General features: G+C 38.7%; 1 protein-coding gene across 18 annotated transcripts in view; it reads left to right on the top strand.

Moving 5' to 3' along the window:
• Positions 1–17,889, top strand: part of PTK2 (protein tyrosine kinase 2) — a 189,618-nt gene that overhangs the window by 116,647 nt on the left and 55,082 nt on the right. For all 18 annotated transcript variants that reach the window (XM_027684583.1, XM_027684569.1, XM_027684567.1 and 15 more), the window contains 6 exons: positions 3,515–3,569; positions 7,244–7,384; positions 8,108–8,185; positions 8,748–8,855; positions 9,819–9,936; positions 16,631–16,661. In XM_027684583.1, the coding sequence (XP_027540384.1) occupies positions 3,515–3,569; positions 7,244–7,384; positions 8,108–8,185; positions 8,748–8,855; positions 9,819–9,936; positions 16,631–16,661 (531 nt within the window). The remainder of the gene's footprint in view (positions 1–3,514; positions 3,570–7,243; positions 7,385–8,107; positions 8,186–8,747; positions 8,856–9,818; positions 9,937–16,630; positions 16,662–17,889) is intronic.

Genomic DNA, 17,889 nt, shown 5'->3' with positions numbered 1-17,889 from the left:
TCCTTTAGACAAACCAAAGTCCTTTCAATCCCCTTCAGGGATTGAAAACTGGGTATGTTTGTGTTTATACAGTGGAATGAGTTTCAGACATTCATGCACCAGTGATATGCTCTTCACTACTAATTACCTTTGTGAAAAGATGCTGTACAGTTTAACATAAAATTGGGATAAAAGGTTGGTGTAGCAATGAAGTATCTATTTTTATACCTTATTTTTAATGACAGTGTGTGCTAACTTTTCGAGGTGTGAAATTAGAACATTTGGAGGTGGAAGATAGGATTTTACACCACAGTCAGTAAGTTCACAAGGACTTTTGGGGAAATTGTATAATTTTAATAAAAAGATAACTTTGATGAATTGATTGCTTGTCTGTGGAGTAGCTGGTATTTCTGTAGTGCTCCTCTATCTATGTGGGATTTTTAAAGCCATAGTTTTGTTTGAATTAGGAATATTTTTTTAAGGACTTTAGTTTTTTGTCTGTAGTCACTAGTAGAAATATCCTGGGTTTGAAAAGCAAGGTGTGATTTGTTTGGGATATAGTTGGGAGAAATGAAGGATGAAAACACCTTTAACTGACTGTAGTATAGATAATTACAAGCTAATAAGGGTCTGCAAAACGTGCCAATGATTACTAAAATGTACTAATTTGATCTTACCACTTTAGTAGCCCGTAAAGATTTAACTACACAAGAAATATTCATTGCTCAAATGAGGCTTTTTGTTAATTTTTGAGGGGGGCTGCTAGTTTTAGTACATCATGAGGCACTTAATCAGCTGAGAGCAATTTTTAAATGGCCCTTTTTTTTTTATTGGGTATGATTGCTCCTTGCCTGTCTTTGTCAGATGTCTATTTGATGTATATTTATCTTTGATCAGATTGTCATACAAAGCCAGATCTGGATATGAAATGGTAGATAGAATCAAACTGTTAAGTAGCCTTTAATAGTTGGGCCTTCATGGAATGAAAGAAGAATTCTTTCATAATAAATGTGAAGCCTGTTACCATAGAACAGGGATAATTACAGCTACAGAAATGGGAGCTATAGGAAGGAACAGCTGCAGCCACAATTTGGTAAAAAGCATGTTAAAGTGTATTATGTTAATCTAATGTTACTTTGTTGTTGTAACTTCAGTTGAGATGAAAAATACAAACAAAGATATATGTTGCCTAAAGCTGCTTATCGTTATATGACAAGCAGCATCATCTATTTGTAGTTGTTGTTTTATTAATCCTATTGAAGTTTATACATTAAAAATAAAAGAGTTTACATTTAAGCCCACAAGAAGGCTGGAGTAGATGAGGTTAAACACAAAGCTGTAGTAGGGCTGTATGAACCAGGATCTCATTATCTCTTGCTGGCAATCAGAAACCAGATGACTGAGTTGGTGTCTCCCTTGCTGGCCATTTCACCCCCATGCAGCACAGCTGGGCAGGAGTGTGTAGGTTGTGTGTTTAAAACTGTTTGTATGTTCCAATTTCCTGTGTTTCTTCTCTTATTTATAGGTATCCATAGGTTGTTGTGGAGCAGGGCATTAAATCTTTGTGGTTGTTACGTTAAATTCTCCTCCGGTAAATAAATTTGCGGTCACAGCTAAACGCTGTTTTATTAATAAATTTTAATTATTAAGAGTTGTGGTCCATTGTACTCTGCATAAGAATTTCTTCTCATTTTGTGGCACTCAGATCAGTACAAAAGGCCACTCTACAACTTGTTTTAGTAATGAGTCAAATGAGATTGTCACAGCCAGGTGCTGCAGGACTGTTAAGATGTGGTATACTGGGGTGATGTAGGGGCTTCATTTCAAAAACACCATCTCTCTCTCAAATGCTTAGTGTTAAACTAATATATCCCTTGTCAAAATGTCTTTGCATATTACTGAGATGGTAATAGTGTGTGAGATTCATTGTAACTGTGTGGGATGATAAACTGCATATCATTTGCATTTGAGAAGAAATGCATCAAAGGAATTAACATTTATGGAAGTTTTATAATCTTGCAGCTTACTGTCATTGCACAGATGCCAGTGTTCGTGTGCACAGGAACGTTCTGCTCCTCTTAGCTGAGGATGTTTTTGGTATGGAATTGTGTACTACTCATCTTCAGAGAGCTTTAAAAATACCCTGGTTTATTCTTTTTTGAGAGAGCTTTTTATATTGACTTTAATGTTGGCTTTGTTCTTGTGCCGTTAGGTAGCAGTAAATAAATCCTGAATACCTCTGCTTGCTAAAGGCTTTTCCTTTCTTTGCCAAAAGTAAGAATTCCAGATGTATTTCTGTGTATGTTCAAAGCATGGAAAGCTTGCTTTCATACTTGTTCCAGAAGCAGATAAGAGTGTTTGAAAGAGATGGTAACCTCTTAAATTGAAAGGCAAAAAAGTCAGTAACACCTTTGAGAGGCAAAGGTTATAAATTCTTTTCCTATTTACACTTTTCACTTAGTTTTTCCTTCTTTACATGCAGGTTTTTTGCTAATACTGTAGTTCATGGTCACACAATGTTTTTACACCTGGTTGTACAGAGGTCATCTTCTGCACCAACATATCCCTGGCAAATTCTCAAGGACTTATTTTGAAGCTCATGTTTAGTTGTAGTGGAACAAACACACCTTAGACCTAAACTACGTCTGCACATGACACAAATGTTTAATCTAATGGCTCTGGTTTTCAAACCAGGGCTACACACCTAAGTGTGAAGGTGAACTCGATGTAATTTAGTTTGCAGCATTCAAGCCACAGGCAGAATTAGGATCCTGACTTACAAATACAAAAAGTGAGATTATATGGAAGAAAAAAGCTCCAAATTTAAACGTTGGATGCTCAATATGAGGAAAAAATGACAGTAGAAGTTTAAAAAAACTTTAATTATAATTCTTCAGAGGGTAAAACAGTAGTGGAATGGCAGTCAACATGCTTAGTGAGGTGATATCATGAGGATTCCTGAATGGATTCCTGGATTCCTTAGGCCAGGCTGGGGCTCTGGTCAACTTGATGTAGTGGAAGGAGTCCCTGCCCATGGCAACTAGGCGGTCATTAAGGTCCCTTCCAGCCCAGACCATTCTATGAGTCTGTGTTGTGTCTCCTACTCCATTCTATTAGGGGTTTATCAGTTTTCCATTTTCATGTTGCTCCCTTCTCACCTGACTACATGCTGTAAGAATAGTTTTTCAATACTCTCTAAATTTTTAAAACATTTACAAAGAACTGGTTTTATTCTCAAATATTGGCCCACGCCAACATTTCAAGTAACAGACTTCCCACACAGGTACTTGTTTATTTGCATTATCCTTTTGGGTTGAATCTAGGGGTGCTGCTATCCCTCATTTGCCATGGAGGTGGCCATGCTTGGAGTTTTAATGGTACTGTTTGTGTTGCTCTGAGATTGCCAACGACTTTACCATGTGCCAGTTAAAAAGCAAAACAAGCAGAAAACAGACCCAAAATACCACCCTGAAAAAGAGCATTGTAATAATATACAATGTTTTTGATATTAATGCCGTGTGTATTTTTTTTTCAGGAAGGATGTTGGTTTGAGACGTTTTTTTCCGAAGAGTTTACTAGATTCAGTGAAGGTAATTATAGTTCCAGTCAATCCTATACTACTTTAAAGGAAGAAGCGTCAGAAATCTGAAAATTGCATTATCGTTTTCACTGTATAGTGCTGAGGGAATTGCTGTGCAGTTGTGCTTTCTTGGTGAAAAAACATCCAAGCTGTTTATCGGATTGGTAGGATCTAAATCCCAGTAATACAGCCGTGCATCTGGCAGGACTGGGATAACAGGGATTCACATGGCCTTGGTGAGCTTCTGTGAGAGGGGCACAGCTCTGCCTCTCAAACCTTGGGGACAGAAATGCAAAACAAGTCCTTGGATCCTCATGTATCAAATAACTTTTTTTTTCTTCCTTCCTCAAAAGAAAAATGAGACTTCTGGAGAAAGAGGAAGGGGACAGAAAAAAACATATTTTACTGGCAACTTGATAAGACATGCTCTGCCTTCCTTGCTTGAGAGTGTATCCAGCTCATTCAAGGAAGATTTCCAGTAATTTCTGCTTATGTTAATCCCAGTTAAGACTATAAACGTTACTTGAATCTCGCTCCCATTGAAGTCCATATGTTCTCAGAGTAAAAAATGCAAATTTTTCTCAACATGTGTTGAAAAGGGGGATTAGGAATGGTTACCAAGTATTTTACAGCTACAGCCACCTTGATATGAATGTCTTGGTTAAGATACCTATTACCATTCATACATGAAAGTATAAATCATAAATTGCTATTTTGGAGCTGGTTTTGGTAGGCAGTGGTGCTTTATAGAAATAATAGAATTCAGCTTCAGATTTGCATTGTGATTTAAATGGGTAAATAGAAAAGGTCTGTCATGACGGGGTTTTGTTTCAAAAGACTTTTGAAAATCAGGAGCTAATGAAGTCAAGTGGATTTAAGTAATCCCTCTGCATTTTAATTTAAGCAATTATCTGAAACTGTATTCTCTGCTAATGGGAGAAATTGTGGTGAAAGGCTCCAGACGTAAAAGTAAGAATAACTGTCTCAAAAATGGGATTGTGGAGCCAGAAAACTGACCGACCAAGAAAACTGGTCTTTAGAAATCCTGAAAGGGGAGAGTAGCAATAAGAAGAAGCAGAAATTGCCAGAAGGTGAAGCTGAGCAGAGCTTTGCAAAGACATGAAAAAAATGGTTGGATGTATGAAGAGGAAAAACAAGGGAAGGAAAAGCGGGTTTGCTCTTTAATGAAAATTAAATCCCTATTCAAAATAATCTAGGATTGGTCCAAATTCTTAAATGACTCTTGCACTTTGTGAAGACCAATGATTTTGAGCTGACTGGCAAAGGAGGGCTCCTGATGGCCATGAAATATGAAATTACTTATTTCTCTTGATTCTCTCTGCCTTGAACAAATGCAGAGGGGAAAAAAGTGGTTCTTAGACAAGCTTTTAAGAGCAAGTTTTCAGTGCATTTCCCTTGAAGTTGCCATTTGCAGATATTTATGATAGATGCCTCCCTTCTGTTATGGAGGTAGTGTGTTTTTTGGGCCTGTTCAACCTGGAGAAGGGAAGGCTGGGGATACCTTAGAGCCCCTTCCAGTGCTTAAAGGTAGTCCAGGAGAGCTGGAGAGGGACTTTGGGCAAGTGACTGGACAAGGGGAATGGCTTTAAGCTGAAGGAGAGTGGTTTTAGATTCAATATTAGGAAGAAATTCTTCCCTATGAGGGTGGTGAGGCCCTGGAACAGGTTCCCAGAGAAGCTGTGGATGCCCCATCCCTGGAAGTGTTCAAGACCATGTTGGATGGTCTAGTGGAAGGTGTCCCTATCCATGGGAGGAGGTTGGAACTGGATGATCTTTAAAGTCCTTTCCAAGCCAAACCAGTCTATGGTTCTAACTGACTTTCTGTCTTTACACCTTTGCTAATGATCTCAGCATTAAAGTGAGGAGTAGTTCTTGGTGGACGGAAAAAAGCCAGGTAACATATGTCAGTATTCATGGCAGTAAAGGTCAGGAAAACAAACCATGAACAGAATAAAGTATCTTTAAACAATTGAGTGGCTGAAATACTTGGGACAACTTCAGCTGGCAGATTTTTTTTCATTTTGTAGTGACTTGGTCCTGGTATTTGCCAAGTGATAAGCTAAGGCTGAGCTTTGCAGTTCCCTTGTTGTTGGTTTTTTCAGTAAAAATAAAGATAACAGAAAGGTCCAGTGTAGGATGTGTGAGTCCCAACAAAGTCTGAGGCAGCTCTGGGTGCAGAAGGGAGTTCTCCTGGTTGCCAGATGCTCTATTGTCTTACCCAGCTCTCTGCAGCCTCGTTAGAGTAATGATCCACCTGATAGTTGCTGAAAGGTTCTGCTAAATTGACACAGTAATTTGAAATTAGACCAAAGTGACAGATTTCTTTGTTAACTTTACAACAGGATGTGCAGGGACAAGGGTTTTTTCAACCTCTCTGCATTGTTGCAAAACTGATCATCATTTTGGATGTGAATATGCAACACCCCTGGATCACTGCTACTGGAGTTCCTTCAGAACACTCCTGATAAAAAATTCTTGCTATTTTGACTGATAAGTGTTCTGTTAAGGCTTACTAAAAATGGGTGCCTGATCTGGCTGGAAGTGCTAAGGAGAAAAGGAAGTTGATATTTGTGTAGCGCCTGGAGCTTTAACAGGCAAAGTGAAAGAATAAAAGAGTTTTACTGCTGTTACAATGGGACATTCAGATATGTTTGGGTGCAGGAACAATGGTAATTCCTGTCTTAACCTTGGCATCTTGCAAAGATAAGCTGGTTTTGCTTCTATTCGTTGTTGTTAGTTGGAAGGTGTATTAGAAATGGTGTTACTAAGGGTTTTTTAAGCCCATTGAGTCACTTTAGGCAGATGTTTTAATTCAGGATTCTTGATGGCTTGTTCACTTTGGGGACATGTTAGTGATTGCTTCTCAGATCCTGGTTTTAGTTTCATGAGTGGCAGCCTTTCCAGGGATTATACTTATATACAGACAGACACTTTTCATAAATCTTGGCACAGCTGTCCTTGTAGTTCTTATATCCTCTACTTGCTTTCTCTTTCAGGATGTGTAATTAGGTGTCTTGATCTGCCCTAGTTGTTGGAAGGTTGATTTGTACTGCTCTAAGTGGTTATTTACACCCTGGAAACAGTCCATAAAATTATATGCAATATAGTTAAAATAGTTCATCTACGTATTTACTATACTTTTTACATTTCACTTACTATTTAAATTTTACCTTTTTATATGGAAGTTACTTTGCATCTTGTCAGACTGAAAGAATCCACTATGTAATGGATAGTCTAAGTTATTGTATGCAGAGAATAAGATAGAGCTACAGCTGGCTTGTTAGTACAAGGTAAGAGAGAGAAGGGTGATTGAGGTTTAAAACCTTGTATGAAGGTATAAATTGCTGTGGTTTTGTATTGGTACTCAGTTCAGAAGTTGGGGGAATTAGGAATCTAAAAAAAATATTCCTGGAAAGATTAACATGTTGTCTTTTACTATAATTTATTCAAGATATTATTTGTTAAGACATCCCCTCTGTAATATAGCAGAAATTTAAAAGGCAGAACTGTTACTTATATTTTGAAGCTTCTTTTTTTTTGTTGAGAATTGTCTGCTTTTCATTGATAAAGACACTGTTCATGCTGCTAAGTGACCAAAACTCTTAAAATGCCTCTCACTGATGAGATTTAAACTAGTTGTTCTCCGAATATTTTAATACCCAGGCCAAAACACTACGGAAATTAATCCAGCAAACATTTCGACAATTTGCCAACCTCAATAGAGAAGAAAGTATTTTGAAATTCTTTGAGATCCTCTCTCCAGTGTACAGATTTGACAAGGAATGCTTCAAGTGTGCTCTCGGTGTAAGTAGAGGAATGTGACAGTCACCACAATACGTGCTGTTATAAATCTAATTTCATTTGCTTAGTTCGGCACTAATTGTTTGCTTAGTTTCTGTTTTGATGTAGAGACGATTTCATTAACAACAAAATGTATTTATTGATTTTATTTAGAACTTTCTCCACTGACTGTTTAAAAAAACCCCATCATTCATTAGTAGGGTAAGAATTGTATGCTATTAAATATTTTTATTGGTGCTTTGCTTGTGAAAGTCAAGCGCTTTTTTTCAACTGTTTTTGTGAGTAAATGAGGCTTCTCAGCTTCTCTTGTTAGTAAATTTTGTTCTAATGCCTGTTAATCTCTACCCATTTCAAAAAAATTTTGAGGAAGGGCTGTAAGTCTGCAAATTCTGTGAAAATGGGCACTCAAGTAGAAATTAGAACTTGAACATCAGTGTCCATGAGAAGAGGAAATAGAGGAAATCCATAGTTCTCATGTAGACCTAAGATAAAACACATGGAAATGCATTTTGAGTAACAGGGATCCCCCGGAAACCAGTCATGAGGAGTTTTGCTGCTTACAGAATTACTTGATTTTAATATATTTCTAAAATGTTTGAAGAGCTTAAAAGCTTCTAGATGTTAATTACTGAAACCTGTAACTGTAATGAGGGAGGATAGTATTTCTTAGCAAGGTTTTGTCTTACTATTGAAATTTTGCACTATCTTTCTCCTTTGGTTCTGAAGTCAAGCTGGATTATTTCAGTAGAACTGGCAATTGGCCCAGAAGAAGGAATCAGTTACCTGACAGACAAGGGTGCAAATGTAAGTCTGCTTCTCTTTGGGTGGGTTTCTTCTCAGTTACTGCTTTAACAACCAAGTGAACTGAACTGTCACACAAGGAGGAATGACAAGTGTGATCTCTGAGTTAAACACAGAATTCAACACAGGCGAGCCGGGAGCTCAGCTTATACAGCTGTTGGTCAGATACTGGCTTGTGGTCTGGGATAAAAACCTACATTTTCCAGCAGTCTGGAGGGATGTTGAGTAGCTGTGAGCACAGACTCCGTGTGGTTTACCCGTTGAGTTTTTTCTCTCTTAACATCCAAGAGGTTGTTCCCACTTCGGCGTATGCCTGGAGTTACTCAACAGTGACCTCTGTGGGCACAGTGGTGGTGCTGGATTAATTTTCCAAACACTGTGGATAATTGTGTGTGTTCTTAGCCAGTGGTAATGGAACTGTAGAAAGAAACAGAGGAACAGATTTCTGCAAGTGTAGTTTGGAGATCAAAGTCTCCATGTGCTTTTGCAGCATCAGGGATAGAGGTGAAGTATTTTGCTGTAATTTTGATTTTTTTCCCCCCGCTTTTTTGTGGCCTATCTGCAGCCAACTCATCTGGCAGACTTCAATCAAGTGCAAACTATTCAGTATTCAAACAGTGAAGACAAGGACAGAAAAGGGATGTTGCAACTCAAGATAGCAGGTGCACCTGAGGTATGTTATTGACAGTTGTGACAAACTACTACTAACTTTGGTTTTCCTGGGAAGGGATGGAGATTAGTATGCTCTTAATGTGGATATTCTGTATATTGTACTCTTGTTCTGGGTTTGGTTTTAAAATACATTTAGAGGTCATTACGTGTTTTAAATTTTGTGTCTGATGCTTTTAGACTTTGATATTTGTAAAAGAAGCTTAACATAAAAATATGAGCTCTTCAGTGCAGTTTAATAGCAGTGTGTGATACTGTGTCCTAAAGAGGAAACTGAGCAATTTCACTTTTGTGAATAAAGGAAATGTGAAAAAGAGAGAATTTGTTTTTTGGGATTACATGGAGGCAGCACTGAAGGTGAAATCAAATCTTTTCCTCGGTCCAGTGCACCAGGAAGCACTCACTGTGGTAGAGGAGGGAGGACTGAGGAAAGTTGTCAGATCTGTGCAGAGGATGATGAATATTGCTATTAAAATTAAGAGCTTGTCTGTATGTTTCTCATCTCTTTTTCCACTGTCCATCTTTTATTTTTTATTATTATTATTATTACCTGTCTTCAAATTGGGAGGAGTTGTTTTTAGGCAAAGAATAAATTGCTGCAAAGGGTGGGGAAAAAAAGATACCACTGGTGAGGGCTTTAAGGAATAAGCAGCTTCTGCAGAATTCCGATTAGAGCCGTAAAAGTCATAGCAGTTGTATTGGACAGGGCTTGACTGGAAGTTTACCCAGCAAGCCACTTCATAAGCCCAAATTTAACAGTTGTGCTTTCTGAACCTCCTGTTGGAAATCTGCTACACGAAAGGTAAAGTAAGGATCTCTCTGGTGGTTCTCTGCTCACCCACAGTTTTTTGTTTACTGTTTGCAAGCTTGAGTGAAGTTCTGATGCAATGACACAGCTGTTCTGCTCAGTGTTTGCAACTACAATAATCCCTCTTTGTTGGTGCCTTGTTTTTTTTCCCCTCTGTAGCCTCTGACAGTGACAGCACCATCCTTAACCATTGCAGAGAACATGGCAGACCTGATAGACGGGTATTGCCGGCTGGTGAACGGAGCCACGCAATCCTTCATTATCAGGCCACAGAAAGGTAAGGAGATGTTCAGCCTGGTGGTTCCTACACTCATATCTACTCAGAGATTATTTTGCATTTGAATAGAAGGCACAAGACAGCAGCAAAACTCTCACTTGGAAGCTCTTTCCTTTCAGGGAGGAGCCGTGAGGTGTTTTTGTTCTGAGGAACACTGATAGTAAATGTCACTCCATCAAAAATTACTTAATGGCTGATAATTTAGACTAGTTTTCAGCAATCACTGCCTTACACTGATTCTAGACTTAAGTAACAGGAGTAAATTGTAGTTAAAGGCACTCCTAAGAAGGTTGTGTTATCTTGTAATATGATTCCCTAATATACAAGTGGAAATTTTGGCTAGAAAGCATTTGGATAAGGTTCTGACTAGTGATGATTTTTAAATTTCTGCCTTCCTCCTAGATTTTCAAAACATTTCTGTTTAAAAAATAACAACATTAAGAGAAGTCTCATGAGTTTCTCTCATAAAATAGAACTAAAGCAAAGATGCATTTTGGAGTATCAGTCAGTTTTTATAGCAACTCACAAGCTGGAAGCAGTGAGATGAGAGTGCAGGTACACCTGGATTTAAAGAGAGAATTCTAATTAATTTCATTACAGATTTTTCTAATATCAGTCAGCTTTTGTTGTGGAAAAACACCCAAACAAGGCTGCTCAAGAATGCAGTTTTCTGTCCTTACTAATCTTTACATGTGGAAATTCGTCCAACTTTTACGCTTTCTAAACAACTATGTCCTTCTTCCCTACTTGTAATACTGGAAGGTACACAAACTGTCCTAGCATCTCTCCAATCTGAAACTGAGTCCCCTTTTAGCCATGCACTTGCTTTTTTTGTGCCACTGGTTTTCCCTGTTCTCCAGTTATTCAAGTGGAGTGACATTATTAACATAGTTCAGGTCCATCTGTAGCATCTGTGCATGGCAAAAAAAATACCCAGACTGAAACTCGGTCGTTCAGTAATGAAGAAATGCGATTTTAAGGTGTTAGATGCTATGACAACATTTAGTAGTTGTTCATATTATTCTTAAGTTTGCCTGTTTGTTTAGTATTTCTGACCCCTAGTGTGTGTGACTGACCTTTAGCTCCAACCACAAGCAGCTTTGTTATAACTTGGGTTAGTTCTGCAGCCTTATCTCCATACAAATAAAAATCTTCCCTCAACACAAAGTCAGCTCTCCAAGCCAACCTGGTACTCAACCCAGAGATGATGAAGCATTTGCCCCAGAATTGACACCAAAATTATAGTTTATCGTTCTGAAAATAAAATAGGCATCACAAACCAAGATTTGCATTTTGCTAGACTAGTCTGTTCTGTGAGCAGTTGTCTTTTGCACCTCTTCTTTACTGCAAAATCACGGTTTGCGGTTTGTTACAATCATTATTATTCACTCCCAAAACTTTCCTTCTAATACCAGTGGATTGGCTGTTTTTCAGCCTGAACTGTAGTAGGCCACAGTTGAGCTTTTATAACTTTTTCCTGTCTTGTTTCCTCTCCCCACCTCTCTGTGTATTACTGAGTCAGTGGATAGCTCTGACTCTGTCTCTGCTTTTCCTTTAGGGACATATGTGCTCTATGTACAGTTCTTGCCACTTCCACACTGGTGGCATTTCAGAAATCTGGTCTGTTCACTCTGCATTGCCAGTGCTATTACTGGCTTTCCTTTTCTTACCTGTTCTTGCCCAAGCAAGGGAGCAGCTCCCAGTCCAAACCTCTACAGAATTCACCATGTCCTTTTTTAATACCTGGTGCATACAAGCAGCTACCATCTCATTTATCAGCTGGGCACGAGGATCCTGACTTACTGCTGCTGAAGTTGCCAAAAAAATTGACTCACTCTCTTTGCACTTCTTCTAATTCTTGTCTTACTCTGACCTGACTTGCTTATGGTGAGCTCTTACATCTTCTAGATTCACTAAGCTCTGTGAAGGGCAATATCCCTGATTTTCCTGTGCCTTGCACTGAGGTTTGCTGGTAGATGTGAATGCAGAATAAATCAATGCATTTAATGCAGTGTGTTTATTTGAGTGATACTCTGATAATACGGAATTTTAACATGGAGCAAATGACAGTGTTTAGTTAAAGGAACATCATGGAGCACTTTGGGAACAGTCCTCTTTATGCATACATGAAGAAAACCCCTCTGGTTAAAATAAATTGTGGGTTTCTTTTGTCTGAGGTTTCTTTTTTTGAAGTTCATAGCAATACTCAATATATTAATTAAACATTTTGTAGGAGAGTTGTCCCCACCCTGATCTGCGTTCCCAGATCCCTCCCACAGTGAGCTTTGACTGTATAGGACACATCAGAAGCAAATCATGTAGCAACTCTTGATCCAACAGATGTGTTTTATCCCCTCTTTGAGCTTTCCCGGGCCCTCTTTGTTGTAAATTTGCGTGTTTGTTGCAAGTCTCCTCATAAATTGTCCTTCTTGATTACTGATATCTGTCTTGCTCTCCGTTAATGATCTAGTTTCTCTTAATTTGGTGAGAGCATGGAAATGTTTAAGACCTGGACAGTGTTTGGCATTTTTCCACTCAATTTGTTTTATTTTTCATAAATATTTTAATATACAGGTCCCTTTAGACTAATGTGGAAACTTTACATTTAATACTTGTTTTTCCACTGTCACACTTAACACTTACAGGCAAAGAGCACAAATGAAAAAATCATAAAAAGTGGAACTGATGAAAACTTTAGTTTAGGAGGTGTTTAACCATGAGCATCATTTTCATTTTAATGGAATGGCAACATTTATTCACATTCTGAGGATGCTGTTACCTCTTGGACTAGATTGACTCCTCGCTGATTTTGCTTTCACAATCATTTCAGTCAGGTGAGGACAGTTTACACTGTGGTAAATCATAATACCTGAGGGTTCTTTTCACATCTCCTGGAGCCTGGGGTTACAGGAGTGGTGGAAGGTGTTGGGTGGGTGCTGCCAAGGTTTTGGTAGCCACGGGGCTGCTGGGGTGGCCACTGTGGGAACAGACCAGAGCCTGTCCTGTGCCAGCTGCCTCCACACCATTCCCCCATTGCCTCTGTGACACCCGGACTTGATAATTATCGTTAAAATACTCATTCATCACACATTCTTTATGACTTTCACTTCATCAGCAAAAATTCCCAGCACAGAATGCGGGGGGGCTGCTGGAGCCATCTGGGACCAGCTTTGTCCACCATGGGACAGCCCAGGATTCTCCTCACAGTGAAACACCTGGATATGGATACCCCAATACAATCACACATATCCCTTTTTTTTTAAACAGAATATAGAACTGGGCAAAATGTTGTGGGTTTCAATTTGTGAAAAACAACATATGCTTTTACTGGGATGCTGTTAGTCAGGAATTCTGACTTCAGACCCACAAGGGTACTCATGAATATTGGGGATAAAAGCTGTTAAAAGGATGAGCACCAACGTGGGAACCAGTGCCTGAAGTGAGCAGTTTGTATCCAGAGAGCACGTAGGCGTCTGCAAATCAGTAGTTCATGTGGATGTTTTAATTTTCTCCAATGAAAGAGGAGGCACAGAATCATAGAAAGACTCATAGAATAGTTAGGGTTTGCCAATACCTTTAAAAATCTTCTCCTTCCAATCCCCCTGCCACGGGCAGGAACACCTTCCACTATCCCAGGTTGCTCAGAGCCCCATCCAACCTGGCCTTGGACACTTCCAGGGATGGGGCAGCCACAGCTTCTCTGGGCAGCCTCTAGTACTACAACCTCTGGGCATCTCTGGTTCTACTTAATAGTAGAGTGTTTGGGTATTTTTTTTATGCCTTCTTTTTCTAGCATCTGCTTGCTTTTCCAGTTTCCCCTGTCCATTTATGACCCTGCCCTTGACACACATCTCCAGCAGCCAAATGGATGTTGTCCTGTAGCCAGTCAGTGCAGGCATCAGACTGTGTCTTAGAGCGTTGCTGGGTGATCCTTCTTTCTTCCCATGGCTGAGCCTGTGTTATCCACATCTCCCAGCCCCCTCAACTCAGAGGACAGGGGTTCAGATGTGTTGCTCTGATGCTAATGAGCACAAAACCAGACTTATCCCATGGATTTTGGCAAGGAACAGTGAAAAGGAACATGGTGAGATGGAACAGACCCATGCATGCTGCTGCCTGGTTTTCCAGCCAACCTGGAACCAAACAAATAGCTTAGGTTAGAGTCTCTACTTTTCTCTGTCCATCCTCATCTTTTCCTCACAGTTTTCCGCACAGTTTCAATTCCTTTTACCTTCCCCTCAATTTCTTTCATCATTTGCACACTCCACTCATTTAACTGGGTCATACTGCTACTCAACTAACTGCATAAGACCACTTGTATTCATACTCTCCTTATTGCACAGAACATGTAGAAAGGATTTGCAGTTACAATGGAATCAAAATTTTGTTTTGTTATGATATATTATCGTTTATTATGATCTTTGCTTTGCATTTTGCACTGATAGGAGGCTGTTCAGTCAGTTGAATGGAGGCTTGCAGGAATGGAATGAGATTCCCTTCGTTAAGGAAATGTAATACCACACTGGAAAGTTAGATTGTCTCTTTATCTCCCTTAGATCCTTTTTGATAGGTAGTATTTGACTTCAGCACACACTGGCAGTTGCCACCTGTGGTATTTGTCCCTTTCTTGAGAGGTTGGAGGAGGGAGAAACAATGAGATCTGATCTGAGGGCAGTACCTTGAACATATGAAGCATCGTGGCCCTGCAAAGTATTATGAAATCATTCCTATCAAGTGTAATGAAATCATTCACTGATCTTTCTGAAGTCCCCAAATATGATACTTTACACACACAAAAAAAAAAGCCCTAGAGGAAATTAAAATTCCATCTTTAGAATACAGTGTGAATAGTGTGCAGTTAATATGCGATGGAGCTACATATTAAAGAGCAAGGAAAATTAGTTTGAATAGCTGCTTATTAATTATGCATATTATCTTGATTTAAAAATATGGAATGATAAAGTTAACTGTGCAGTTTAATAAAGCTCTTTTATCACAGAGGTTTGTATCTTTCTAAACCCTTAGAAACAATAGACTGCAAGTATGTTCCACCAGTAACACATGTAATTAATCAGCACCCTCTAAACCCTTAAATCCATTGCCGAATGTAGGAATAGCATTGGAATAACCAGTAGAAGCAGCATATCTTGGTGTGAACCAGAACACATTGTGCTTTCACAACTAATGACTGACAGGTAATGTAGGTGTCAGGTAGAATTTAAGGTCCTTTTGAGTGTTCTTCACAGCCCTGGAGAGGCCTGCATAGAAGTGGGCAGGGCTCCTGAGCCTGTTTCTCCAAGCTTGATGTCTTTTGCCCAGTTTTATCCAGGTTGAATCCTGTGCCTGTTACAGTCTCTCTTTTGAGGGTACGTACCCCCAGTCTTTTATTGCCAGGCTACACCTTCGTGCCATTGACCTCATACTCATCACTCCACACTCCCTCTAAGGATCTTTGCCTTTTGTTTCCTTCCCCAAAAGGTATCACTTACCTTAACAAAGGTATCACAATACCTTTATCTCCCACCTCATGGTGCTTGTATAATCTTACTGTCCTTCCTCTGCCGTCCAGTTCCAGGTGTTTGCTCTTGTCACTTTGCTGAGCTGCTCCAGGTCTTCCAAATGGCAGCTCCTGGTTTCCCTTCTTTCCTGCATCTTCCTTCTCAACAGCCCCCATCAGACAGATCAAAACAGACCTACACTGCTGAGCCAAATGATGTTGTTCTACTTGCAGACAGCAGAAAAATTGTACCAAAATACTGTATTTGAGCCTGGCTTCAGGGTATTGGGTGCTTGTGTGCTCAATTCCATGATACACAGAGGTGAAACCGCAGTTCTTTAATGTCTGGAAATTTCAGAAATTTTAACGTAGGAAAGAAACAAATGGCAGTGATTTTGTGTAAACAGTGTATGTCAATATTTTCTGTAATGTGGCTATTCCATTTTATCTCACTTTATCAGAGCTACAGTGATTTAGAGAGTGAAGCTCATTTTAATTACTCACCTTCTCTCCTTCCCTGCATACTCCAATCTACTGTAAAGGTTCTATACTAAAGAATTAGTAACTTCCCCATCATCTTTCCCCACATAAATACCAAGTGTCTCATCAAATCCAATAGGAAAAAAAACCCCTTGGGTATGTACATCCAAGCTTATACACAATTATCATTACCAAAGAAAGACTGGCAAGGATTTGAAAATACTTTTAAAAAAGCTGACTTATTCTCTGGCACTAAACATTACTATTGTATAATCTCAACCCAATGTGAAATCAATATGATAAGTTACGTGCTTTAATGATTTATTTCAGTTGTCTTACTTGGAAATCCAAGTTGGCTTGGATTGTTTTATTTATATGTTAGCTCTTAGGACATCTTGAAGATAAAAGAAAAGCATTTTCTTACTAGAGAGATGAGATAGTGTCACACCTTCTGCAAGTGATTTATTGGAGTTATTTGTTAAGAATATAAAAGAGCTTTTGTGTTCTGTACATGTTGTTTCCTCCAATAAGAGTTTGCCAAAAGGTATCACTGGTTAGGAGGAGTTGTGTTGATACACTGATCTTTAGATATGTATAGAACATTGTTTTGAATAAGTTTCCTGAGAGATTGTGATGATTGTTGTTTCACTGCACCTTGAGAGAGGTTGTTTGAAAACTTATAAAAGCTTTAATCCTGTTTTCTTCTTGTTCACACAGAAGGTGAAAGAGCTTTACCATCAATACCAAAGTAAGTTTTGTGCTTTCCTGTTTTATATATTAAAAAAAGTTGTGAAAAATAGCTTTGCTTAAGGATGCTTTAGGAGTTTTTACATGGGCCTAATTTTTATTGTTTGTTTTGGATTCTAGAACAAGTAGCAGGTGATGCACAAAAGCCTCACAGCAATATTAAACTGTAAAGGTACCAGAAAGAAAATCTGAGGGGAAAAGTGCATAATGCATCAATCATATTTGACAGTAACAGAAGCAGGATGTATTGGAAAATACTTCAGTGGGATTCAGGCTATTTCTTTTGAGTCCATGAGTAAATTTAATTTTAGGAGTGATGCTGAACAGTTTTTGAATTGTGGTTTCAATCTGTGAGTCATTCTGTGCTCGTTTTTCCTATTTGTTCTCTTTTCTGCTTATGTGAAATACTGAAAATACTTTTTTTGCCCTTATCATAAATCTATCCTGTCACCTTTTCTTAATGAAATTTCCATAATGGGGCCAGTCTAAGTTGGGATCTGGGTTCAGTGTAATAAAGAATACCAACTACATAGTAAAAACATCTTTATTTTTTTTAAATATAGTAAAATAGAAAAGCTCTTCTCTGATAATAATTGTGGATGTGTAGAAAATGCTCATCGGTGTAAGGCAAATAAAGATGCATTTTTTCCTGTGGTTGGTTTTATGGTGATACCATATCCAAAGTGTGCTGAGGCATGTTATCTGCATCTAATGATTCTTATAAAGGGTGCTAAGATACTTCTGCATTTTTCTCCCTCCCAAACTTTAAGGTAAATAAGAATAAATTTCTAATTTATTCTAATATATTATTTTGTACTCTCCTGGTGCCAGTGGCTGGGTCAGGCAGAATCACCTGTATCCAGTAGCATGAGATAACTGTTGGAAGATCAAATGACATTTAGTGCTTTATAGTGTCTTAACCTCTCCCTTTTTCTTGAATTATTATTAATCTTACTTTCTTAACCAGTGGATGGAGTGTGGAACACAACTTGTTCCTGAATTAGTGGTTACTCTTCCTACACAGTCTTCACTAGCCAGGCAGCTTTCTCATGGTGTAGAAAGAGAGAGGTTAAAGTTGAGGGAAGAAAAGGAAATGAAAGTTGAGGCTGAAAACAGTAAAATTGGTAAACTTAGTCTGCACTCATGGAACAGGAAAATTTCCTTTTTACTTAAACAGACAGAACTTAGAAACACAGAATAACATTCTGATTACATAAAATTACCCTTTT

Source organism: Neopelma chrysocephalum, unplaced genomic scaffold (assembly GCF_003984885.1).
Source record: "Neopelma chrysocephalum unplaced genomic scaffold, ASM398488v2 Primary Assembly neopelma1_66, whole genome shotgun sequence".
Classification (NCBI taxonomy): Eukaryota; Metazoa; Chordata; class Aves; order Passeriformes; family Pipridae; genus Neopelma; species Neopelma chrysocephalum.
This window is presented reverse-complemented; position numbering and strand designations above follow the sequence as displayed.